This window comes from Micromesistius poutassou (genome assembly GCF_964030765.1).
Source record: "Micromesistius poutassou genome assembly, chromosome: 20".
Lineage (NCBI taxonomy): Eukaryota > Metazoa > Chordata > Actinopteri > Gadiformes > Gadidae > Micromesistius > Micromesistius poutassou.
In genome coordinates, this window is record NC_140290.1 from 13861918 (window position 1) to 13888152 (window position 26235).

Here is a 26235-nt window from a genome sequence, read left to right on the forward strand (position 1 = left end):
GTTTGTCTAGAATATTTCCAGAGTGTAGACACCAATATTTTGCAAATTGGTTCAGTATTGTTTAATCCTCCTGTGACTAACTAATTGGGCTAGAATGGAGGTTAACAGGGCAAGCTGTTTGTTTGAAAAGAGAATGGCAGTTAATAAAAGCAATTTACACATTCAGGATCTGTACATTTACAATGTCACAATATTTAATATTGACTGTTACATATACATGAAGGGCATTTAGCAGACGCTTTTATCCAAAGCGACGTAGTAGTAGAAGTACATTTGTCAGAAGAAGGTGAAACAATATATCGCTGTCGGTACAGTAAGGATGTCCACTGCGGTGCCACAACAGAGAAGAGTTGTGACATTGATGATCGACATTTGTTTGCTCTGAGCGATGACGGTACCAGACGTCCAGGCTAAGTAGTTCAGCGGAGCATTCGAGCTGGGGTGTGTGGTTTGACCAACGCTTGGATGTAGGCGTGGGCAGTTCCATTGACCACCTTGTTGGCCAGTACGATCATCTTAAATCTGATACACGCTACTACAGGGAGCTAGTGGAGGTCCCTAAAGAGGGTGGTCACATGGCATGGGAGAATTTAGGCAGGTTGAACACGAGGCGACTGTTGTCACTAGAGTCAAGTGCTGCTGGTTGGGGCCACTGGAGTCCAGGTGAAGGAGGTTTACCTGTATCCCCGGGACTCCATAGCCTTAGCTAAGGTGGTCACGTCACTCTTAAACATCATTACTTGTATCTTACTCCATCGCTGTACATTGTCCTTTCCATAAAATATGCAGTTTTATGTTATCCAATCCAACACCATTATATTTGAAATGCATGTTGCTTCCTGGATCAATAATATGCCCTACGTATCGATGCCAAATGGGCGGAGCTTGACCCACCTCTCTGGACCGGGTCCAGCTCCTCAGCCTACACATGTGAGGTCAGACTCATCTCCGCACGGCTCAGCGACCACGGGGCTCCATCCTATTACAGCTCTGGTAACAGGTGGCTGCACCACAGTCTTTCAATGATCATCGTAATGGTTACCTTGATCATTTTATTGCTGCTTATTATCTTAGTGTTATCTATCATTACCATTCTCAGGCAGTAAAGTCATTCATTTCAGCAGTATCATTATCATCCCTTTGTTCTTCTTTCCCTCCACAGATTAAAACCCTCTTGACACAGTTGAGCAGGCTTCATCACAGATCCAACTCAAAGCAGCTCTCCTGTCTGTTTCGCGACCAGAACTCACTTGACTTCAAGTTTTAAAGTGGCCCATGGCTCAACGCTGGCACCTCTTTGACGCTGTTTGCTTTATTATCAGCGAACATGGTAGTTCCATTTAACATATACAATGCTTACTTTAATTTGAGCAAGAGAAGGACTAGCCCCATACATGCTCTGGTGCTCTTCATACCTAACCCATTATACTTAATGTATTCATGGTTCATATAGAGCACCATAGCTCTTATTGGCCACAAACATACAGGGTGTTTTTTCCAAGACACCATTTTCCTACGTGTTCCACCGTATTCTGAACCAATCGTAACGTGTGATCCCAAAGGTGGCTGTTGCATATTTTCTGCAACAAGTCCTTCAGGTGCAGGAACATGCAAGAGCTTCAAGCATTGACCGAGTAAAAATAACTGTGAAAGGCTATTTGGGATTGACCAACACCACTTATTCACGTTTGTATCAAGAAAGAAAGAAAGAAAGACCCATCATCATGCTGCCGCCCGCCACCACAGAGGTAACTCATCCTTTTTGCGCCACTCAACGGCCCGGTGTCACATAACAACAACTTCATGTCAGTCTACGCTATAAACTTGTGCAAGTTGTAGAAAATGTGCAACAGCGAACTCTGAGGTCAAGTTTTACGATGGATAACAGAATACAGTCCAACACCGGCATGGATAGGACTGAAATTCGTCAACATTTTGTTCAAACACAAAAGCACATTTAGCGTGCTGTATTTTTTTTTTTTTTACAAAAACATTATTTCGGGTACGTCCTAATTATGTGTCCCGACGTTACCGTGTGAACTTTAATCGATTGCGTTTGTCGTTTCGGCTTGAGCTAGACCCATCGCCACAGCACATCGTTGATGCATTACATTGTAGCCTACTTACCAGGCTGTGAGCCAGATAGAAAAATAGTCATTTGGGAGTCATTTTAATGCTGTGCAGTGTTAAAGGTATCACAATTACATGGAAAAAGTGGATTCATTCGTTTTGTTAGGTTGTCTGGTTAAGGAGTGATGATGTCTGCGTTGGTCACTTGCGTGGACACGATTCAAGGTGGCTGCTCAATGAACCACCAAGCCATTAGTTGACCTGAAAAAGGGTGCTAGAAAATAGGTCACAAAGAAATGCCATGCGGGTACATGGGATTTCGCCTGTAAGACTCGGAGGGGGCTTTTCAACTCTCAAATCCTACCTACAGCCCTTTTAAGTGTGGCCAACAAGTGATTACCGGTATGTGCATGACTTAAGTGAGTAAATTAAAGTCGTTGCTGCAATTAGCATTTGGCAACAAAGGCAAACCTATTCTAATTTATGAAAATTACGATCACCTGGATTTGTGCTGTTGTAATTAAAAAGTACCAACAATCTACAATAACAAGGGGAAGTGAGATTTATTTCACCCTTCAAACATACATTCAGACGCATCCAGATTCAAATTAAGACTGATTGATTCTTTCTTTACTCCAGAAAGCAGTAATCATAGCAAAGAAAAGTATTAATCTAACCTCCATCACCATCACATTTTTCATGATATGTATTCATTGGGCAGACTAATTGAATGTTGATCTAGGCCCTTTCTGGATGGTGCTAGGATGTGGCTGTTACATTTTCTTCTTGCAGACGTGAATAAAGTAACACGGGGCATCGGTTTGTCCAGGGGTGTATGTCTTGAAATCTCCATAAACACTATGATCCATTTTCCCATGGAAGCCGGCCATCAGTAGAGATTTAAAGCTCTCCAGACAGTGAGGGTAGTAGGACAAGCGGAATTTACTGCGGAACGAAAACACAAACACACACAGTTTTAATTATATTGATCAGATTCACAATGTAAATGATGATTTCCTATGTTACTTGTAGAAATGACAATTATCACGAGTATGAAATCAGGTTATAAGGTAAAATAAAAAGTCATTATTGAAAACAAAAATCTGAACAGAAACTCTTTGATTTACCTGACTTCAGGTGAGCTCTGAACAGTCTCTTGCGGGACCTGAATGGTGTAGTCCAAGGTAATCATATGGGGCTTGTTCTCCACCCAGAGCACCGAGGTGGAAATGTCCTGAGTCAGGTCACTCTTTACAACAACACAAAACAAAGCATTTATAATACAAACTAAAACACAAATCCATGCTTTCCATCGCCATTGTGCTGCCCTAAAACAACGGGGGGAAAAAACGCTCTCTTGAGTTGTTGATGACCCTGAAAACCAACTGTGGGAAGGCATACACTTATTACGTATTTCCCTGGTGAAATTGGTTCATGGACATTGGCCGTTGACCATCGATTGGTGTACATTAACCAGTTGACCCAAGGTGATCAGAGCGGAGTACACTTCCAAGCATACAGTGACTTTTTTTATTTTTATCATTTATGTACAATTAAATTAAAAAAATGTTCTCCATTCATTAGAGTCCAACATGTATAACAAATGTAATGTATACAAAAAATGCATCATTATTATATTCATGCAAACCGTAATCTTTATAACTATGTTTAGTCCTTTTGTTCTTAAATTAATATCTATATCTATAACTAATTGTATTATCTATATATGGAAATGCTCAGTAAATGTATCAATGCAACCAGAGAGCTTGTAGACCCAGCAGTGGATTGTTCAAGATCAATGTGCAAAATAATAGTGTACCTGAGTGCAACACGGCCAAGACTAGACCAAACCAGATCAAAGCAGGACATTTCAGCACAGACTAGCCCAAACCGGAAATTGAGAGATCTCACACACACACGCACGCACACGCACGCACACGCACGCACACGCACGCACACGCACGCACACTACCTTGTAATAGATGTTCTTGCCCTGTGGTGCCCGGCCGGTCTCCAGGATGTAGTCGTAGTTGCGATGGTCGATAATGAGGATCCCTCCTGGTTTCACCATCGTAGCGATGTTCTGAAGGGCCAGTTTCTGGTCGCTCTGGTCCCCTGGAAGCATTTCAAAGACCAGTTCAACTTTGACCAAATAACATAAAGTTTGTATTTAGACCAGCACTATGCAAGCTTTACCATGAATAACCTCTGCTGGCTTTGAGTTGTAGTTTACAGTAATAACAGAGTAACATAGTTCAGGTTTAAAGAAAAATAGATGAGAATAATGTATGGATTGCAACTTATTTACTCTAAAACACATTCACACTAAACTGAAAAAAGACCTTTGAAATCTGGTAAATGGGCGAAAGAGTTTCCAAGGCAGATAACCGCATCAAATCCATCCCCTGGTTTCTGAATGTCTTCTGGTAGAGTCAGCCAGTTTGACTCCTCGATCACTTTGTGCAGAAACAGAAAGGCAGACTTTAATTATTATATGTGACTTTGAGACCATACTTAACATTATCATTTTTGTATTTTCTTACAACTGAGTGACTCTGGATGCCAAATAGCAAAACAAGTAGTGAATAGTATGTCAACATAGGAAAACAAGTATCTTTTAAAAATTAACTGCAATAAAATGGTATTTTAACAGGCATTTAAATTCCATAGGCCTACCCCACTGGTCAAAGGCTGGCTCTTTTCTCCGGTCCCATCTGGATTTCAATGCATACTTGAGCATTTTATCACTGGCATCCACACTCACCATCTTGAATCCATCCTCCAACAACATGATAGAATCAACTCTATAAGACCAAAACAATGTTTTTTTATTTAGGTTATTATTTCTGGTTGCTATACTTTTCTGCCTAGCCTTTCATAAATGATTGTTGCACATATTTAAAAGGTGTTGGCTTTTCAATAGGAATCATTTTTAAGCAATATTCTCTTGGGGTGATGGAAAAGATAAGAAATTACATCTTATCTTGTTCAACCTCAATGGGGGTTAAACCTACAGGAGTTGACCTGATTCCCTTAATACTGAACAGGTAACCACCAAACTACTCCTGAGAGGTTAGTGAACACACGGCATCCTTATCTTAACTTGAGATTATGCAAACAGGTTACGAAACATTCTCCAAGTAGTCCAAGGAGAAAGACTATTAGTTGTCAACATGGGCATAGTGCCGATCTGAACTGCAACTAATAGGTCAATCATGTCAATTATTTATTAGAAATTTATTTTTCTTAAATAAATTGTTACTATAAATATCTTAGCCAATTACACATAAACAGTCCATAATAATAACACCGAGCAGATGCAATACAATTGTATTGCGATACAAATAGAATGTCCGTACAGGTGTAATATTGGGGAATTTATCGCCATTTCATTTGCTTTAATACAATCGGATGCAAATTACATTTTCCTAAATAGGGCACTCCGTGAGGAGAATAGCAACTATATTGCAATGATGCGTTATTGGTCGCTTGCGGCTGCATACATCAGCAGACTAGACATATTGGACAAAACAATGCAGCCCATGCTGTGAGGTGGACTCGAAGCCTGGGGCTTCGTGAAACATGTCATAGCCCTCATTGCATCATGCATTGTTGTCAGTGTTATTTTTTAATGTGTCCATTCGCCTACTAAGCTGAACCTTACCCAGTTCCACAGGCGACGTCCAGTACATTCTTCACACCCTCTTTTTTCAGCAGAGACACCACCCAAGTTTTATACTCTTGCGTTCTGCTCTGCGTGTCTCCGATGTACAGCTGCCAGACTTTAGCAGCCTTGCCGTCGGCATATTGATCGGGGAGTCCCTCGGCCGCCACGCCGAGGGAGCGGGTCCTAAAAACACTGTCGACCGACATGGTGATGAGGCTGCAGACGGATGAGCCGTACTCTGGAAGTTTCTTGTTTGACTGCTGAACTGAACGGTTCGGTATCACTGTTTAACCCCAATATTGTTGACTAACTTTAACCCAATGACACTCACCTATGTTATTACGCCTCCTTTTCCATTGGAGTAATTGAGGGGTGACGCCCCTTCCGCCACCCGATGTCCTAACCATGCCCACTCACAGTGACAGAAACATGGGCTGCATTCCGAAAGTCAATCTGTACCTCGATCTCCATTGTATCCGGTGATGCAGAAGCGGCCCGACATGAAGCGACCGGCGGGGGGCGGAGCATCCCTCGGTGTACCTAACCGGAAGTGGTTCTTCTACGAGCGTGTTTTCATCATTAGGCAGCCACGAGGCTAGAATATTTTGTTCCAAAAAGGAATTTGAACTGTATATGTCCACTATTTTGAATCAAAAGATAATTAATAACTGCGGTTACAATTAATGAATTATAATTTGTGTATCCTTTTCTTTTTTCTTTTATTATTATATTATTTGTGGCTGTTATTGCACCTTATTGTTGGCCTGATCAAATTATATATAATTTGTTATGCACCGGTTTGCATTAGGTGTGCAAAATACGCGTTGGCAATCGGGGGCCCCCATTACATCAGTGCTGAGGTCTTGAAGCGACTCCCAGGCGGCCACTTGATGGTGCATGGGAGCAGATTTATGCGAGCAGTCCAGGGGACGTCACTACCGTCTCTCCAGTTATAATAACACCTCTACCCAAGTCCCGCCCCTGGAACCGCGGAGCCGTCTAATCAGAATCTACATCAGAATGAAACCGTGTAGGGTCCGGGAGGGTAAATTTGGGTGCTAGCTCAAGCCGGCAATTTACCTCGGGCAGTGTAAACGGGCAAACCATGCCGGGGAATAGGGCGTGCATACGACGGGCATATTTGGCAGTGCAAAAAAAGATTCCAAACAAAGCTCGAAGCTACAAAAGACGGATACAAATGACAATGAAAAATGTAAACACCAGGAGAGAGTATAATAAACCATAATTAACAATATATGTTAAGTAAGTATATAAAATAGTAACAACTTTAAAGAACTGCGAGATGGGTTCTTGTCCTCTATATTGGGCTGTTTTTCTGTCTGAGAAAGGCAATATTGAAACATCCATTTGAAAGGTTAATGTGTGTTGCCACCAGCAGCGGCAATGGACAGTCGCCTCCCAGCACCAGCCCTTTCCCAGAGCAGTGGAGCCCAGCGGAGGACGGGGGAAGCAGCACAGGGACCGTCTGTGGCCAGCAGCCCATTGAGTCGGCCTGCAGGGTGGCCCTGGCCGAGCCACACCTCTGCCAGCCACCACTTCAGCCCAAGGCCCCGGCTCCACGGGGGGAGACGGGGAAAGGCCCTGTCGACAGGGAGAGGGTGGCCCCTACGCAGGCCCCCTCTCTGCAGCCTGCCTGTCACGCCTCCACCAGCCCCGTCCAGAAAGCCCTGCAACCGCTACCTCCGCTGCCACCTCCGCCAGTCAAGGCAGCCCAGGTCTCCTGTCTCCAGGACGGAAGGGGAGGGTGAGTTGTCGTGTCACACTGGGCAGGCGTGTGGGGACATCATACAAAAATGTATGAGCATGTTGAATGTCGTGGTGAAATTTTTTCAAACAAAAGTCTAAATAACATAAGAGTTTATTATAAAAAAGAAAAGAAAAATAGTCTCTGAAGAGAGAGACCTCTCAACGCGACAAGCGGTTCTCAACACGAGGTTCAGTGTGCCCTGAACAGTGGGCCAACTCCAGTGGGAGAGCAGGGAAACGTCCTTGGGGGCACAGCTGTAGATAAGAATGCAACTACTCCTTTCGGCAATCCCAGGATGTAGCGTGTTATAGCTGAGAGTAAGCCGGGGCCTTCTCAGTCCCCCCCCATCCCCCAAGGGTGATAAGCGTGGTACAAACAGCGAAATGGCAACTATAGATAATAACTGAGAGCTTACAGTGTCATAGTGTCTTGAGAACACCATGTCTAATGGAAATGTCCATTATCACGTTGTTGTAACTTGCCTAACGTTACCGTACACATTAAAGTGTCTCTCCACAGAATCGGATTCGGCTTGGTGGTGGTAGCTGAAAGTTAATGATGGGCGGGTCGATAACAAGATGTTGTTACTAACATCCTGATGGTATTGAGAATCGATAAAAAAAAATTTAGAACCGGTAGTGTCTTAAAGTATCTGTTTTATAAACTTCCTTTTAATTTATTAATTTTTCAATTGTTGTTTAAGACAGGAACCAATTTTCCTTACGCTTTTTCTCTTCGCTCCCCATAAGGTATAGAAAGGCACGCAGAGAAACAGATTCTTCCAGTTAGTCACACACTAGCAGAAAGGAAACAAAGCATTGTTTGGAGCTTTCACTCTGTTGTCAATAACAATGAAGCCAAATGTGAAAAGTGTCAAAAGTCTGTAGGGTATTGTGGAAATAGCACAAACCTCATGAAACACATGAAAAACTGTCACTCAAAAGAGCATGACGATTGACAGCAGAAGCAACGGGAAGCGGAGAGAAAGCAGGCAAATACCGCCGCATCTCACAGATTGAGTCCGGGTTCTCTGACGGAAGCTTTTCAGAGATACAGGCATTATCCAGGGAGCCTATCCATTGGTAATATATTCAACCATTTGAAAAGTAAGCAGGACATACTCATTACTTCTTAAGGGGCAGAATATTGTAGCACTATAGAAAGTCATGCTTTAAAAGTCAGTCTTTAATAGCACTAACTTGATCCTTTATGGAAAGAAACCTTACTATTCCATTGATCCTGATGTGGTACAATAGGTATCTGTGGATACCTATTTTTATTCAAGGGTTTAGGTTTTATTATTAAATTGACTTTTTGCAACTGGGTTGCAAAAACTGACCTAGAATTTCCACAGTGTTAAAGAGGTGAGAAAAGGTAAATATGTATCTAACCTGGTTTTTCAGCAAATTGTTAAAGATGTGAGATCAATTTGCAACAGATCTTGACTTTACAATAATAATAATGATTTCTGCAGAACAAAGTATCACACTTCACACATTGCTTTTAAGGAAAAGCAATGTGGTGACAGCTTTAAACCAAAAAAGACGTAAGAACAATCAAAACAGCATTGACCTGAAGAGTTGGGGAAGCTGGGTCCAGAGTTTGTTTGTCCATTATGTCATTGATTATTGTGCAAAAATGTCCTAACAAGCATGCCAATGTATCACATCCACTTGTTTACATTCCTGTGACAGTGAATGTGCTACAGAGTGCAAGGCACAAAAATGCCACACCAAAATATCTAAAGGGGCGTGACCCCAGCAAGCGGTTGTCAATAATTTACAATTGGTACCAATTCCATCTGAATTTAATTGCTTGACACATGAAAATAGTCCCTAGTCCTAAGGGGGGCCAGAATGCTTGCAAGTGCCCAACAACATGCTTGCAGAGTAACATCCCTCAGATTATAAGCGTCCTCCCAAGGCAGGAGACTGACGATCACATAAATGTAGTTGAGTTAAAGCGTAGACTGACATTTAAGGGGAACTATGAAAAGAAACATGTAAATCAAGATGCTTTACGTATAAAGATAATAATGTAACTAGAAATAAATGTGTTATTTTGTATAGATGTCTCCCCATGGACTGCGGCGGTTACACAACGCCTGGGGGAGATTCTTGGTACCTCCGGCCACACTCACACAATGGTCGAGGACAGAGGCTTCAATGCATCCATGATATAAAATCACAAACACTTGATGGGATCAATCACAGATGAATGCATAAAATACTGAAGATAAAATAAGGGATAGACTTTAAAACATGTGCACAGTGTGGTTCAACATAATATTGACTTCTCGGTCCACTGAGGCATATTCGACTGTGAACTGTCATTTCTTTGCCAACTAGCAAATGCAAGCGTTTGTTTTATCCAATCCGAAACCAGGCAATCGGAACATCCCTCTTTTAGAAAACCGGAACGAACCTCTTGTGATATCCACTCAGCCGGACACAGTTGACCTTTGACTCGGAGGTTGACAAGCAGGTGGAACTTGGTGTAGTCTTTGAAAATCAAACTTCAAACTTCAAATATATAAAATAAATATGTAAGGAGGGGGGGAACGGGGATAACGAAAACCTACATGTTTATTTTTGATTAGGTCGAGAGCAACACGGTGAACCAAGGAGAGGCCAGACACCACAGGTACGTTTAAACAGTCTAAATTACCAGACAATTAAAATGTTTGTAATAAAAATAAAAAATATCCGTCTAAACTCAATTCCCAGCGTTCCCTAAAAGTCAGTCTACAGTGCTATCCACTGGTCTACCACACGCTGGTGAACTCGGTGACATGCTCCCCGCCCACACTGTCCGTCGTCCGCTCCCACAGAAGCCGTAGTGGGCCTCTGCCCGCTCGTTCCACTGCCCCCATGCTCTGCTCTGCAGTACTTCACTCCAGGGACGTCGCTACACCGGGGCTAGGGGGTGCTATAGCCCCGTCAAAAATCAGTGTAGCCCCAGTGTAACCCTAGCCCCTGTGTATCATAGCTGCTTTTATTGAAAAAAAAAGACAGAACCTCTTTATAAAGTAACTGAAGTCGTGAAAATCTATTATTTTCTTAGCACCCCCACCCAGGTGCTTCTACAAGGGGGCAGTAGTCTGCTCCGCCCCAGCCCATCCGAGCACAACCCCACACCAGCAGCATCTCCCTCTCTGGGAGGACGTTTATGTTACGGCCGGCTGGCTGGCCGTACATATTCAAACTCTGGTTTAGCAAAATGTAAGGGAGAGAGCAGACTGCCCTGGGTCCTTTAAAGAGAACATCTCATCAGGCGGTCACAACATTCATTACTACAATATATATATATATATATATACATACATATATAATATATACACACTAAGTAGTCTTAATACCCTCCACTTCGAGATCCAACACAGAATTTCAAAACCATTGACTGTTCTTAAACGTAAAACTACAGGGGCCTTCCCAAGCTCAGCGTGGGTGAAGTGTTTCTGCACCAACTGTTGCATTAATGTAACCTGAGACCCCATATCCAATAGTCCTTGCAGCCTAACCCCCACAATGGTTACTCCTGCTGTTTACTGACATTGCCTTTTAAACGCTTCAGTGGCCCTTGACTCATCTGGTGGATTTGTGATCCCTGCCCGTCGTAGCTCAGGAACAGGGATGGCTAGTTCAAAGCTGGCTGGGAGGTGGATGGTCTAGTACATAACCGGGCGATATGCCCAGCTTGTCTGCATCGTCTCAGTTGTTTACATATGAGACTGACTGCTGTCGCTCCCTCCCAGGCTATCTTGGGGCCCTGAGGCAGCTGCAGCTGGTTGCACAAGGGGTTTAATTTCGCCAGGAGTCGCTTCAAGCCAGTTCTCCTTCCAGTCAGTATCCTGAAATGGTTGAGGGGAGGGGGGTGGGGGGAAAATGGGAGTTGTTCACAGAAGAGCATGCTTCCTCTGGTTGTGAGTCACAATGCGCCGCATCCAACAGTAGGGCCTCCTGGTGTATTGTGGCCAAACCGTCATCTGGTTTGCGCCGTCCGTAGACTTTCAGGGCCTGAAAGTACGTTCCACAGATACGTTTTCAATTGATTAACCTGACCATCTCGACATTAAAATGTTTCTACACCTCTTTCTCTACACGTCACTCTCTCTCCCTCTCTCTTTACCGTTCTCTTAGTTCCCCTCCCTCATTCTCTTTATCTCTAGTGTGTGTAGCACCTTTTCAATATGAGTAATTGAAGCAAAGAATATTTGCATTGACTTGGACTGTCGGACTTTGTTAATTAGTTTAGTTTAGTTTGTTTTTATTTGATAGGGACAGACACAACATGCATGTGGATTGTGCACAATCCAGAAGAAAAGCATCATAACATTTATAGCTTTAGCTAATTTCCAACGCCCGTCCTTAGAGGGGCCTTTAAAATAACATGCATCAAAATATAGGAGGAACAGCCATCACCCATCCCTCTGTTCTAACATTCATTCATCCATCCATCCATATATGCAATAACATGTTCACATGTACAAATTTTCTCATTATTTTTCCCATGGACAGCACCAGATAAGCTTGAACGATGGGGATATGGATCAGTATACACCGGAATGGTCCTTCAACAACAAAGCTAAAATGACAGACAACTTCATATCGGACATGACAATCCAATTTGAGATGTAGAGGGGATGCCTGGCTCCCTACAAGACATGTAGTGTGTGATGTGAGTTTGAATTGAAAATCATATTTCTTTATGTCCTCAAACAGGAAACTGATCCAGATGACGTGGCTGCCAAGGGAGTCACTGTGGGAATTCTGTATGTCCTTGAGGACTGTGTGGCTGAAGCCTCATCCCCCAAGATCCAAAACATCGCACTCATCTTAGAGGAATCCATAGTAGTAAAGGACCTTCCGGATACTCCCTTGGCCTACCTTCTCGGCCTCCTTTATGCACTCAATGTTTCCTATCCGGAGGACCTTAAGTTCACCTTTGAAACACATCAAAAGGTGTTCCTGGAGAATAGCCCAAAATGCTCTAACCATGTGCGATCTCTAAAGAAAAAGCTTTGTCTTGTCTAAACGTTGCAAACAGAAAAGTGAAATGAAGAAACAGGTTTTCCCTCTTGGACTCTCAGCTGTGAAATTTGACAATTTCACATTATTTAACCTTTATTTAACCAGGTAAAAGACCCGTTGAGATCGAGATCTCATTTTCAAGGGCATAATTGTTTTGTGTTGTGTTCTCAGACTAATTGCTGGTTAATAACTCAAACGTTTGTAAAATGTGTGTTACACCCATTTGTAAGTCTATGTAGTTGTTGCTAAGAAGGCAACATGTGAAATTTGACATTGATTTATATTTTTCTACATAATTGTTACATTGCTACATTGTTCTAGCAAAATGTTAATGCAGAATGTATTTTCAAGTTAGACCTGTGAACCTGTGAAGCCATACATGTCAAGACAGCTGTGAATCATGTGAATTTTAACAGAACTTTTTCATGTTAATTCTCTTGATGCCCAGTCATCAAGTGTTTATCACACGTTTTTATTGTCTTACATTGTATCCTACATGCATCTATATATTTTTTTTTCAACCAAGCAGAGGTGATTGTTATAGTGTAAGTGTGTTAGTGTTGGAATGCTTTATGTTCCTAGCGTTTCTGCTGGTAGAAGCGTTCAACAAACGATTACTTTGCTAGGCAACGTCAGCTTTAGATATGATCCATCTTGTGGAATTTCTACGCATTCAGAAGAGCTTTGGGCCCGGTTTCCGAATAACGTCCACTCTTAGTGTGCTACGAAGACTCATACGTTTAGATGTATCATTTGTTTACCTCTATAGGCGTGGTTCCCGAATGGTAGGAAGGAAAGGTAAGTAAGGAAACACTCCTTACGTCGTTCGTAAATGGCGCTGTCCAGAAAGAATGTGCTGAAACGTGCTTTTCCATTTCAGGCGTAGGTGCAGGCGTTCCAAAAAAATATTGCAGTCTTTGCGAATCAATATTTTTTTTTGGAAAATATAGACACAGCGGAGGAGATTAAGGCAATCACATCCTTGATTACATCTGTCGCAGCGGTTCAAATTAGGCTATTTTCTGTTTAAAAAGGTGTCTGACTTATTTATGAAAATATTTAGAATAAATATAAAATTAATATTAATATATAACAAATATAACTAAAAAAGATGAATATAATTTCTGCCAAAAAAAACATGCAGGTCCAAAAACAAATAAATAAATATATATATAGGCCTATATATATATATATATATATATATATATATATATATACACAATGGTAGTCTCGCATGTTCGTTTTTTATATTTATATATATATAAAACGAACATGCGAGACTACCATTGTGCCTCTGATTTAAGCTGGTAGTTTTCAGTGCCCGACCTAGTAAGGATTATTGTAATGCAGGGATGCAAACAGCGCGCTTTTCGGCGGCTGCCGCTTTTTTCACGGCTGTTTGGGTGAATCGTGTAGATCCGATGAGGTTTTTTTTTGGGGGGGGGGGTCTGGGAGGGTCTTAGGGTCTGATTATAATTTCATCAACAGTAATTCTGTATTGCATCAACGGTAGATGCAATACAGAATTACTGTTGATGAAATTAGGCTATAATCAGACCCTCAGACGCGGCGCCAAACTCCAGGGTCAGACTATGTGAAAATCCTTGCAGCGCGAGATACAGGTGGGGGGGGGGGGGGGGTATTATCGATAATAGAAAATGCGGATCATTTTCTTTCTCGTGTGCCTCGTTTTTCGCCCGTGCCTAAAACCGCCACTGCTTATAATGCTAAAGCCCAGTTCAGGCCAAAGATTCGCGACGCAACTGCTTGCAACTCGCGACTCCTTGCGACGAGACGGGCTGAGACGTTCTAAAAACGGGGCAGTTCACACTGCTGCACCGGGCGGCGATTATTTTTATTTTGGTTGAGAGTAGGCTAGAGTTGCTGTGTTTCGCCATTCTCCACTACTTCTGCATTGTAGTAATTCGCTGGAGCAGTTTGTTTAGATCCCACTAGTTGTATTGCATTCTTTCGTAGTGGCGACTTCTCTACTGCAAGGGAAGCTCGGCTTCACCTACAATTTCGAAAATTAAATGGTCAGATATATACTGTTGTGTTAACATTTCATTGATTAAAAATGCGTTAGAACACGTCCATCTCGAAGACGAGTCCGTTCAGAATCAGCTGCTTATCGCAGGTCGACTGACTCGATTTCCTTCTCATACACTTACGTGTTTAATTTGCGTGTGTTTATACAGATGGGCGCGCACACCAAGCATCACCCGCATTCATTCATTCTATTAAATACTCACTCGCGGTAAAACTATGTTTTTTCCCACGATCAAATACTCATCAATACTAAAAGTAATGGGCTTGTACACGATGTCTGGGTCAAGAACATATGTGTTTGCTGTACGGTGTTTGCAGATGCATTGATTTAAAAGTAGGCTACAACTTACCGCTGTATCAGCTGTTCTTTCCCAAATAACTTTGTTTTGGAAGCCTGGAATATACTTTGCTCGAATGTATTATTGTTATTATTATTATTTTAACGGATGGCATAGCCTACTATACTTCATTCATGCAGGGAAAAAAATGTTTCCACAATCCACACGGATAAGCGGACGACGATGAGGATGAGGACACGCTATTTCTATGCAGTTTCACACGTATGAATAATCTTTGACATCATAATATTTAACATGCAAGTGTAGTGGTGCCTGGTTGCTGCGGGGGAAAATCAGCTTTGCGCCGGGTGCAAACTAGCAATGACACATGCGTCGGTGTAAAAAGTCAATTGCGCCGGGCGCAAGATAGGGCCCTTCTTCTGTTTGGCGCACATGGCTAATTTGCATACGCGCACAGGACTGTCAGAATGGGAACACGTCGGACTGGCAGCATTACGGGGGCGCGATTACGGGCTGGCGGAGTTACATTTAAAAATCGCGTTCAAGTAAAAATAAATAAGAAAAGCGGAATCAATTTGTGGCGCTCGTTGTTCAATATTGGCCTATGTGTGGGAAACATTGGAGTGGGCTTATTTTATCAACAGGCGGCACTGCTTTTTTAAGGATACTAAAATAATTTAATACATTTTAATTGAGTCAAATAGATTGCTGAAGGTGGCGCAGGGCACATTGAGGAAAGGGGGCTGAGTGAACTACTTTGCTCTCCGTTATGATACAGAAAGTCTAGGGTGATCAGACGTCCCGGTTTCAGTCTGGTCGCGTTATGCTACAGTATGGCTAAAATATTCAACTCTTCATTTGCAGAATGAGAGAATTTGATGAGAGTGCGGCACTTACTGTGCAACAAGTGGATAAAGGATGTAAAAACAGTTGGAAGTGGCCTTGGCTAAAAGTTGAATACTATATATATATATTATATATTTAAAAAAAATTATGAAAAAAAAAATTATAATTTTTTTTTTAATATATAAAAAAATTCTTAAAAAAAAATTAATTAAAAAAAATTAATAAAAAAAAATTGGACCTGCGCACAAAAGTTTTTTTTTCGACGTGCGCGCGCATCTTTTTTTTGGGACCTGCGCGCGCACGTCGAAAAAAAAAACTGCGCGCGCAGATAAAAAAAAAAAGATGCGCGCGCACGTCGAAAAAAAAGATGCGCGCGCACGTCGAAAAAAAAGCTGCGCGCGCACGTCGAAAAAAAAAACTGCGCGCGCAGATAAAAAAAAAAAGATGCGCGCGCACGTCAAAAAAAAAGATGCGCGCGCACGTCGAAAAAAAAGCTGCGCGCGCACGTCGAAAAAAATATTTGTGCGCAGGTCCAATTTTTTTTTTATAATTTTTTATAATTTTTTTTTTTTTTAATAAAAAAAATAATTCATAATTTTTTTTTATAATGTTTTTTTTTCATTATTTCTTTTTTTTATAATTTTTTTTTCATTATTTTTTTTTATGTATATATATTTTTTATATATAATAACCGGTAACCGTGTCGCTTTACTGCTTGCGTTTCCCTTTCCTCTGTTTGATGGTGAAGAGGTTCTCGTCGGCGGGGTACATGTCTGTGCCACCGCCTTTAGATGACCTCTTCACTCACTTACGTGTTTAATTTGCGTGTGTTTAGACAGATGGGCGCGCACACACACACACCAAGCATCACCCGCATTCATTCATTCTTTTAAACACTCACTCGCGGTAAAACGATGTTTTCTCACGATCAAAAACTCATCAATCCTAAAAGTAATGGGCTTGTACACGATGTCTTTGTCAAGAACATATGTGTTTGCTGTACGGTGTTTGCAGATGCATTGATTTAAAAGTAGGCCTACAACTTACCGCTGTATCAGCTGTTCTTTCCCAAATCATTTAACCAATCATTTACCCTAAAACTAGATTTTGTTTTGGAAGCCTGGAATATACTTTGCTCGAATGTATTATTGTTATTATTATTATTTTAACGCATGGCATAGCCTACTATACTTAATTCATGGTCATGCATGCAGCCCTATGGACAAAAAATGTTTCCACAATCCACACGCTATTTCTATGCAGTTTCACACGTATGAATAATCTTTGACATCATAATATTTAACATGCAAGTGTAGTGGTGCCTGGTTGCTGCGGGGGGAAATCAGCTTTGCGCCGGGTGCAAACTAGCAACGACACATGCGTCGGTGTAGAAAGTCAATTGCGCCGGGCGCAAGATAGGGCCCTTCTTCTGTTTGGCGCACATGGCTAATTTGCATACGTGCACAGGACTGTCGGAATGGGAACACGTCGGACTAGCAGCATGTAACCATAACAACGGCTAACGTGTAACGGTAACGGTAGTCCCGTTAAAATAATGTCAATGAATCAGCTGAAGCCTAACGTTATCTAAAATCGTTGTTCTGGAACCAAAGATAATACCGTTAGCATCTCCAACTTGTAGGCCTATTTAATAAGCCTAAATTGTTCTGTGCTGTGTCCTGATTGGCTGAAGAGAAATAACCACATCGTTGCGTTCTAAAACTGGACCTGGCGATTTCACATGTTCAATCTTTGGCGACTCCTTGCAACGCCTTGCGACGCCTTGCGACGACCAGTTCACACTGCTGCAACTTTTCCCCTGCGACGTTCTAAAACCGTCTCGTTGCAAGTCGTTGCGTCGCGAATCTTTGGTCTGAACTGGGCTTAAGTGTGTTAGTGTTGGAATGCTTTATGTTTCTAGCGTTTCTGCTGGTAGAAGTGTTCAACAAACGATTACTTTGCTAGGCAACGTGGAACCAGTCAGCTTCAGATATGATCCATCTTGTGGAATCTCTACACATCTAAATGTCTAAATACTTTTTTCAACCACCGCCTCTTTCCCATGACATTTAGTTTTCACCTGACAAATGCGTGAGGAATTCGTTACAATAATTCTTAATAGGTCGGGCACTGAAAACTACCAGCTTAAATCAGAGGCACAATGGTAGTCTAGTTGGAACTTGCAAATGCACAGCATGAAAGTAAATGAGAGACCGAAGTCTATAGAGGCTTGACAGATTTACAAGCCAAAATCTTTTTTATTTGAACAGAGGTTGAGCAGACTCATGGAAATGAAGGTAAAATATTAACAATTGCTTCCTTTGACAGCCACTTATCAATATCAATTTTGGTTAACTCGCCTTCACTTGACTTCACATTATATGCATAATGAAAAGCATTATGTACGGACTGGAAGTAAATAAACCAACCCACTTAGAAGACCATGAAGAAACATCTTCACATTTATTCTGAACCTGCCTTCCATTCATCTTTGAGGTTTCTGCTACTGCAGTATTTCAACCAGCTATAGCATGGTGCTGTTGGGGAGCGGTTCACTTTCTGAAACGCTGTCAGTGTCACACCTGTGTGACACCAGTCCTGAGATGAGGTGTGTGTGTGTGTGTGTGTGTGTGGGGGGGGGGGTGTTGTGTGTGTGTGTGTGTGTGTGTGTGTGTGTGTGTGTGTTAATATAAACCCACAGAATAATAACGAAAAATAGGGATAATGTGGTCTATGGTGTATAGCCTACGTTTGCATAAACCCGTCGTTATTGAGCTAGTTTACTTCAGGTGTAGGCCTACACCTTTTTTGGTAAATACATTCATGGGGTGGTCCAGTTTTACCTCAGCAGTACCCGTTCTTACCAATTACATCCATGGGATCCCACTGTGAGGGATTTATGGCTCACCATCGCCCCCTAGCTCAACATCGCCCCCTATGAGAAATGATCAAGGAGACAACCCAATTATGTGGAGTTAAGATCTTTATTGAAAACCAATAGTAACATCGGTTTAAATACAGGACAGTTGGATAATTCAGGGGAACAGATTTTTGTGCTTCTATTGGTCGAGGGAGCACCAACAGAACATTGAGGACACAATCGAGTCTTTCCACCATAAGGTGAACAGAATAAAAACTAAAAAAGATACAGAAACAAATGAGGGACACACAAAATAAGTATTTCGGATTTGAATAGGGGGGGGGGGGGGGCATTCATTTAGTTGCATCCAAAAAGTGTACTTCTGTTCTCCCTGCAAGTCGTTTTTTAATGCAATTAAGCAGGAAGGGCTATTGAACTGTTTTCCTCATGTAGGTATCAATTGTTGAATAAAATAATTTAGTTCCATTATATTTGTGTATTGTATTCGTGTGTCGCTACCAGTGTTTTGCTTCTCACTATACCTTTTTCATAAAGGCATAGTCGAAAGACCCATACACCGTTTATTATGGGTATGCTTCTTTTACAGGCGTCAAAGAAGAAGAAATACGTACGTACCATATGTAGGCCTACAATATTTTTGTAGAGATCAGGCAGATATATGTGGACCAAATTGTGTCATTTGATGTTATTGCTATTTTAGAATAAAACGTTTGTAGTTTTTCCGAAATGTTCGATGTACAGCAAAATCTATCCCGCTGGATATGATGGGTCCGTTTACAGCAAGTTTCATATTCGGAAATTCCGAGTGTTTAACTTTGACCGAAAAGTATAGGAATTATTGGAATTTCGGCACCAATTATTTTGGAGCCCTGCATAACGGGAATGCAAATATCGTAACATTTGTGCTGAGCTATAGGGGTTACCAATCCGTAATAATAATCACTAGAACAATAGGTATCCACCGATTCACTGTGATTACCTTAATACAAAATTGCTATAGTTTAAAACTGTTGCTTCTTAACTCCCATTGCTCCAACACAAAATACACGTCTGGGAGGTTGCACATTACGTCATTTAACATAACATTTTCTACCCCCACAATAAACCAAACTATCAGAGAGGCGTAAACACAGGTTTTGTCAAGCAGTTTGTACATGCCAATGCGTGGATTTTTTGTTTCCGTCATCGATATTAAGAGGCTCATGATTCTAGTACAAAATATATTGACGCACAGATTTGTCTTAGTTTCTTTACATGTTAATTTAATCTTAAATCAACGTCAACATACTGTAACCTAGGCTTATGAAAGCTAGTTTTGCCGCTGGTGCAGTTCCAAACACTATCTGGACGTAATGAGAAATATTTCCAGATGACTAAATCTTGACCAAAGCCATTACAACCACCATAACCAACAGTCCAATGTGTCGCGATGGAGAAGCCCCAGGAACATTACATCCTACCATTGAAAACCACGCCCCCTATAACGATTTAGGATGGTAGGCGGAATGGATCAGTTCCACAAATGCCAACTGTCCAGTTATGGTCTAACATGAAAGGCATCAACATCCCAAACTTATAAATGGAAAAAAAAGAAACGAGAATGCAATTTGATTTCCTCTGCTGGACTTTTTTTTATAAAAAACATTGGATTCTCGATCACATCAGCAGGGGACCACTATTGTTTGAATTACATTCTACTTGCTTGTCTAAGATGTCAAGTCAATACAAATAATTCCAATTAAAAATGATGGACACATGAATATTCTGTAAACTAAGGAAAAAAGTAGCAAACCTTAGAACCTTGGCCTCTTATAAATAAAAAGGAATTTGATGCTCTCCTTAAAAACGCCAATGCCAATTCAGTACAAAACGATCATATCAACCTTTTACAATAGCAGCTTTGCAGCAGGACTAACCGATCATGAGAAATATTATACATCTATAGATATAGAAATATCCAAGATATATACATCTGTCAGAGCAAGGCATACAGAAAAACACATTGTATACATTTTAGAACTTCCAGACATTTGAAAATATGTGAAAGATTAAAGCTCGCAGATTGAGTTGCCACGGTTCAGATTTATTGTCTAGAGTTAGGCTTTAATTTAGGCAGCAGTTTTGCTGACTGCATTCTATGTTTTTGTGGCAGCCTTTTCTAAATAATAGTAAGCTGCATTTGTAGAGTTCAGCTTCAGAAACTATTTGTGTTTCTATTCAATGTGACTTGAACAGCGTAGAAGCCCGTGTCCTCCATCTACAATCGCATCCTGGGACATCACTCCATGCCCTCAGTGTCTGCCTGGGCCATGTATGCATCTAGTTCAGCATCGAGGTGGCCCTTGGTTTTCGACATGTAGGCATCCAACTGATTGTCCAGCTGTTCCCGGGTTAAAGAGGAGGCGCGACCAGCTATTCTGCCTCGCCCGCGGCCCCGGCCACCTCGGGCAGGAAAGCCACCGCGTCCCCGCAGAACACCGCGACCTGAGGAATTAACAAATGAAACGCTTTGTTTGTACATAAACCAGAAGGTCCTTCTTGGTGCAACTAGTCAACTATTATGGTCAATTATTTGCCGTTTTGCTTTTTTCAGTTGTTGGACAAAAAACAACAACATGGAGCTCATTTTATCCGTTACTATCAGTAAGTTTGTCGTTATATTCAGTAATGCACGACTGTTACCGCAAAAATGTCGAAAAATAAAGAAATAAGATTATTCTCAGGAAATGCAAAAACAATCTTTTAGTCCATTATTAAAATGCAAACTAATAGAAGGGACCTTTCCAACTCAAACTGAAATAACAAACACACCTCTAACACCCACTCCTCTTCCGGCTCCTCGGGAAAGAGGCCCTCCCCTTTGCACTCCCCGGAGCGTAGCTCGTCCTGAAACACCACGACCACGCACGTGAATCAGGCCTGCTGAAATGCGCTTCCCTGAAAGAAATACAAAGAACTGGTAAATAAGAGTTTCTGGACACGATGAACATTGATAATAAAAGATGTGGCAGAACCGCATTCTGAAGAATAGACACCGGTTCCAAAACAATATTGGTTTCGGTATGTCTTGTTTTTAATTAAACAAGTGATATTTAATTCACCAACACTTCTGTAAAGTCAAAAGAGTTTAGGTCCATATATCAATGAAAGTTACTACAGGCTATTTTAAAAGCACAGCGCAGGTTAAATATTTGCATGGTCCATGTTGAGATGTAAATAAGCAAATGATTTTTGTTAAACTCGGCCCCTCTTGTTGTGTAGACGCGTTCTGAAGCAGGGCAGTTGGCCATCCATTGTATCCCAAACGTGTGATTAGCCACTCCCAAAGCGTTATCTTTGTTTTGGCCAACCCATGTAAGCACATAAGAACTGCACAAGCTAGGTAGCTTTCTCAAAAAGTACCAACAAACAAACAAATCCATAAGTTTTGATTCTGTGTGAACACGATACAGACTTGAGGTCTGAGGCTGATGGTGATTATTCTGAACTGATTTGAACGCAGCATAAGCATTAACTTCTGAATCCAAATCCAGCCTAATTTCTGGTGGTAAGAATGTATGTAGACGATCAACTCGTCAACACAAATTTGACATGCATTTAACCTTTTCCCCTCCGAGCCAGTCCGCTGGAGCTGCGGGGTGAAGCCAAAACCCCCAGTTGGATCAAAAATTCCTCACTGCTTAAATGATAAGGAGATTTAACATTCAACAATTCTAATTGATTGCCTCTCAGTCCATGTCAGTGTGCATGTAAATTTTTTTTTTTTTACAATGAATGTCAATTGATGGGCAACTAGCGAATTTCAGAATGCGCTTACTCTGCGAGAAGAGAGAATGTGATTAATTTACTGTTGGTTTAAAGGTAGTATAAGCATTATCTTGCCTACATTAATGGAATAAGTGTGGAAAAAGCACAGAACGAAGAACTCCCTTCTGAGTGACATCCACAAGTTTTACACCTTCTGCCACCACCAAAATGAACCCTTGTTTACTTAGCAGACTCCAAATGGACCCCTAAACCTCTATATCTCACCCTCTATATCTGGCTGACAGGAAAAGAAGGGCTTTATGACATCCACATGGTACTCATTTATACTGCCGCCCAGGAGCTTAACCTCTTTGCTTTATGATGGCCACAAAGAAGGGAGCCCCCTTCAACCCCTCTCTCACTTCTACTGACATATGTTTATGTTAATTCGTTTATGTTGCAGACAAAGCTAAAACATTTCCTGCTTTTTGAAATTATTCCACATACATTCATAAAGTCATATACAGTGGTATCGTTGTCAATAGTTTGAAATCATCCTCAAGTCAATGTTCGTTGGAAGTCAATTTCATCTCATAAGGGTTACATGTGGGTTATTATGTCCATTGGGGTATATGCATGTGCACAGTGATTGCGGCTCTTTGTGACCAATGACTCTTACCTCTGAGGCCCAAAGAACCCCGAGCTGCTCCTCGGATACGTCCTCGGAGACTGCCCCTGGTAATCCCTTGCATCCCTCCTCGACCGGCAGCCCCTCCGGCACGCATCAGTGCCCCAATAGGTCGGCCCAGACGTGCCTGAATGTTGCTTTTCCCCAAGCGCTGCTTCAGGCTCTAACAATGTAAATGATATGGTTTGACATTGTTGAGGAAACAATATCAAAACATAGGAGAAATTATTTAACATATTTCAGGCCAAAACATCTACTAAAAACTAAAATAACATGCAAATACAATTAAAAGTTTAAAATGGGGGTAAAATGTACAAAACAATACAGTTGGTGCCCAGTAAGGCTGTATGGTATGGACTAAAATGGATATCACGGTATGATTTTAGGCATAGATGGTAACAGTATTATATCACAGTATGTTCTTGTATCTTCTAAATTCAATAACTTCTGAAGGGGTAAGATACTGGTTAGGCAGCAAAACTGCATAGAAAAAAATGCAAAATCTTTACACAGGTAAACAGTGACGGCGTTTGTTATCTCGTTCCAACACTGGCTTTTTGTCGTAAGGAGTCAGGTCTGTCTTTGGAAAATGCCTGTGGAAGCGATGTCTGATGCAGAGACAGATTCACGCTACCAGCGTCTGTCTCGTACGGTGTGGAATGAGTGAAGGGTGAAGTGAATGCTTGTGAAGGGACTATCAAAATCCATACCGGTGTACTTTCTATACTGTACACCTAGTGCCCAGTAAACTACTAATCTAAAACACATGACAAAATAAGGGCCCATTATTGAGACCTAATCAGAGAAGTGTGACCAAAAGTTGCAAATCGATCATATAAATCGTGAATGCATATAAATTGAAGAAAGGGACAGGAAATACCACACGGTTTGTAGTCAAGTTATTTCTCCCATGTATTGCAAAGCAGTGCTTGTGCATGATTCAGTGCACTTCCTTAAAAATACCACAAGCTTAAGGCACCTTTTGATCAACCCATAACGTATTGAAATGCATGCTCAGTGTGCCGTAGATTAAAGCATAGCGTGGAGGATAATATATGCAAACTACCTCTATGACAATTAAGAAATCTTTGAAGAAAAGTCTGAAAAATACATCTGTGCTATCCGCATGTTGTATGAAAATGCGTATTTAACGCCACGGATTTGCAATGGAAACATGGGTGTAAGTGCATACTATGCACTTGCCATACTATGCATATACTATGCACTTGCCAGGAGTAGACTAATTGGGTAGCAGCTTGACCAGTGGATAAGTGATATGATAAACAATGGCACAGAGCCGCAGAGTAACCAGACAAAGAACATTGACTGATCTTTACAGTGTTATGTTTCACCTAACAATCGTTGCACATTTTTGGGTTACAGAATTAATCAACTCTGCAATTAGAATGTGGGCTTCTTGGTTGTACTAATATCTCATGTTAGGTTCATAAAAGTAGAGTAATGTCTCACCTGCTTGTAGTGCAGTGCAGCTTGCACCGATGGTCTGTTTTCCATTTGCTGGGCTAGCCGGCGGTTACGTGCACTGGCCAGGTGTTGTTGCTGCATTGTGGCTCGCACACTCACCACTGAGGGCGCCTTGTTCTTCAGCATGTTAGTGAAGCTTGATAGGTAAAAGGAAGGGGTCAACATGGAAATAGAGGAGGGAAGAAGCAGGAAAAAATGGATATATCTGGGAGAGGTCCAAAATCATTTTTCTTTTATACCATCACTGTTGCAGACTGATGTAGCTTTCATCAAGGGGGGTATACACACCAGATTTGTTGACCCTTCATTTCTCTCAAATGGTAACAATACAAAATATTGTTTACTAGGATTAAACCCACGCAAAAGGCATAGAAATGCCAATTTGGAGATGCAGAACAACAAGAGGATGAAGTGTAGAAGCATAGTAAAAGAGAGAAGAGCAACAGAGGACATGTTGCCACTTACAGGCCTCCTGCTGCACTACTGTGATGGCTTCATCATCGTGCCACACAGGAAGCCCTGGGCGGGAGGTGGTTCACACAGCTGCCCAGCCACTTACAACCTGCACCATGCGTTACTTTGTGTGGCTGGTCGAGGGCGTGCAAGCATGTCCAAGTCAGGACTGGGCAGCAGTCTGTTGCATAGAGTGAAAGAAGGTTAGAGAGAGAGGGAGAGAGAGAGAAAAGGGGAGTATCGAGCAAACACAACCTCCATTTGTGCCTCCACTCCCTTTTGAAACAGCATGTGTCTTGCACACTGTTTTACAGGTAACAGCAATTTGCACTCTTTTGATAGATTTTTCTACCAATTAGGGCCACAGCCTTTAAGAACAAAATGTGCCCTGTGCACACAAGATATCGGCTTTAGGGGCTTGCCGAATGCTTTATTCTAGCACAACCATAGCAAGATAATAGCATTTTCAGTGGTCGGTGCACAATTTGTGTCACAGCCGTCTAGCATCCTTGGAAGGTCTGGTCCCCTACAGTGGTATTCTGTGTAGAGACTACCCCTCAATCTTGTGTTTTATTGCTTGATAGCGTCTCACCGCTCGTTTAGAGATACTTTGGTGGTGCTTTTGAGCACGACTTTTTGGGACGAGGGGGCGGTCATTCTGTATTCCTTTGGCTGGAGGTTTCTGTAAAATAACCCAACAAAAAAAACATCGTAAATAGAAGAATACTGAAGCATGGGTTATAAGTAATACCCCATATGTATAGCTATGATAGCAAGTCATCATTCAGGTTAGGCATTGACGATTGATGGCTCTATATTTCACTAAACAACGGAGGATAGATGGGCTGTTAAAGGCTAACGATTCCATACACGCAATAACGATTAATTGGAACAACGCCTGAGTTAGTTGGTAGTTAATAATTGTACACATTAAAAACGTTAGCTCTAAATACATACAAACAAAGCAGTTTTATCATGAACTCAATACTCACTGACCGTTGTGTTAAACGAGAAGAGTAGTTAGCAGTCGAAGCGTTGCGGAGGCTAGTTTCAAAGAGCGTGTTCCGTTAGTGTTTGGTGCCCCACCGTACGCAAAACTAAATACTGGATGAGCGTTCACATGTAGTTTCTTGGTCAGATGTATGTCTAAAATTCCCTCTTCGACGAGTCTTTCTAATAGTTTCTTGATTAACTCCCCTGCTGTTTCATAAAATGGTGCTGGGCAAGGTTAGCCGGACCACGAAAATGGAGT

General features: G+C 41.6%; 3 protein-coding genes across 6 annotated transcripts; 1 reads left to right on the forward strand and 2 right to left on the reverse strand.

The window, feature by feature from the left end:
* Window positions 1–2154: 2154 nt before the first annotated feature.
* On the reverse strand, window positions 2155–6014 carry gnmt (glycine N-methyltransferase). The gene is made up of 6 exons (XM_084484773.1): window positions 5735–6014; window positions 4747–4874; window positions 4413–4526; window positions 4043–4185; window positions 3198–3319; window positions 2155–3015 (listed from the first exon to the last, which is right to left on the reverse strand). The coding sequence occupies exons 1-6, from the start codon at window positions 5941–5943 to the stop codon at window positions 2844–2846; spliced, it is 888 nt and encodes a 295-aa protein (XP_084340899.1). The 5' UTR covers window positions 5944–6014; the 3' UTR covers window positions 2155–2843.
* Window positions 6015–6781: 767 nt separating this feature from the next.
* On the forward strand, window positions 6782–13683 carry LOC311365214 (uncharacterized protein). Of its 4 annotated transcripts, XR_014639370.1 has the most exons (5): window positions 6782–6950; window positions 7134–7502; window positions 9891–9989; window positions 10105–10148; window positions 12227–13683. XR_014639370.1 is itself a non-coding variant. In XM_084484743.1 (4 exons), exons 2-4 carry the CDS (start codon window positions 7142–7144, stop codon window positions 12536–12538), a joined length of 717 nt encoding a protein of 238 aa, XP_084340869.1. In that variant the 5' UTR covers window positions 6782–6950; window positions 7134–7141; the 3' UTR covers window positions 12539–13683. The 4 variants fall into 4 exon arrangements, 2 of the variants coding, with proteins under 2 accessions (XP_084340869.1, XP_084340870.1); XM_084484743.1 differs by lacking the exon at window positions 9891–9989; XM_084484744.1 differs by lacking the exon at window positions 9891–9989 and having other exon boundaries at window positions 7137–7502.
* Window positions 13684–19215: 5532 nt separating this feature from the next.
* chtopa (chromatin target of PRMT1a) lies at window positions 19216–26220 on the reverse strand. Its single transcript, XM_084484522.1, has 6 exons — window positions 25980–26220; window positions 25576–25665; window positions 24516–24666; window positions 23037–23208; window positions 21422–21547; window positions 19216–21094 (listed from the first exon to the last, which is right to left on the reverse strand). Exons 2-6 carry the CDS (start codon window positions 25638–25640, stop codon window positions 20889–20891), a joined length of 720 nt encoding a protein of 239 aa, XP_084340648.1. The 5' UTR covers window positions 25641–25665; window positions 25980–26220; the 3' UTR covers window positions 19216–20888.
* Window positions 26221–26235: the final 15 nt, after the last annotated feature.

Excerpts from the sequence above, each read along its gene's own strand:
- gnmt (XM_084484773.1), bottom strand. The coding sequence starts at position 5,943 with ATGTCGGTCGACAGTGTTTTTAGGACCCGCTCCCTCGGCGTGGCGGCC. Across the intron at positions 3,320-4,042 it reads GCAAGAACATCTATTACAAG|AGTGACCTGACTCAGGACAT; the intron begins GTAGTGTGCGTG and ends GTTGTTGTAAAG. Across the intron at positions 3,016-3,197 it reads CAGAGCTCACCTGAAGTCAG|TAAATTCCGCTTGTCCTACT; the intron begins GTAAATCAAAGA and ends TTCGTTCCGCAG.
- LOC311365214 (XM_084484743.1), top strand. The coding sequence starts at position 7,142 with ATGGACAGTCGCCTCCCAGCACCAGCCCTTTCCCAGAGCAGTGGAGCC. Across the intron at positions 7,503-10,104 it reads CTCCAGGACGGAAGGGGAGG|GTCGAGAGCAACACGGTGAA; the intron begins GTGAGTTGTCGT and ends ATTTTTGATTAG. Across the intron at positions 10,149-12,226 it reads GGAGAGGCCAGACACCACAG|GAAACTGATCCAGATGACGT; the intron begins GTACGTTTAAAC and ends GTCCTCAAACAG.
- chtopa (XM_084484522.1), bottom strand. The coding sequence starts at position 25,640 with ATGACCGCCCCCTCGTCCCAAAAAGTCGTGCTCAAAAGCACCACCAAA. Across the intron at positions 23,209-24,515 it reads CTGCACTGCACTACAAGCAG|AGCCTGAAGCAGCGCTTGGG; the intron begins GTGAGACATTAC and ends TTACATTGTTAG. Across the intron at positions 21,095-21,421 it reads AAGAGGAGTGGGTGTTAGAG|GTCGCGGTGTTCTGCGGGGA; the intron begins GTGTGTTTGTTA and ends TTAATTCCTCAG.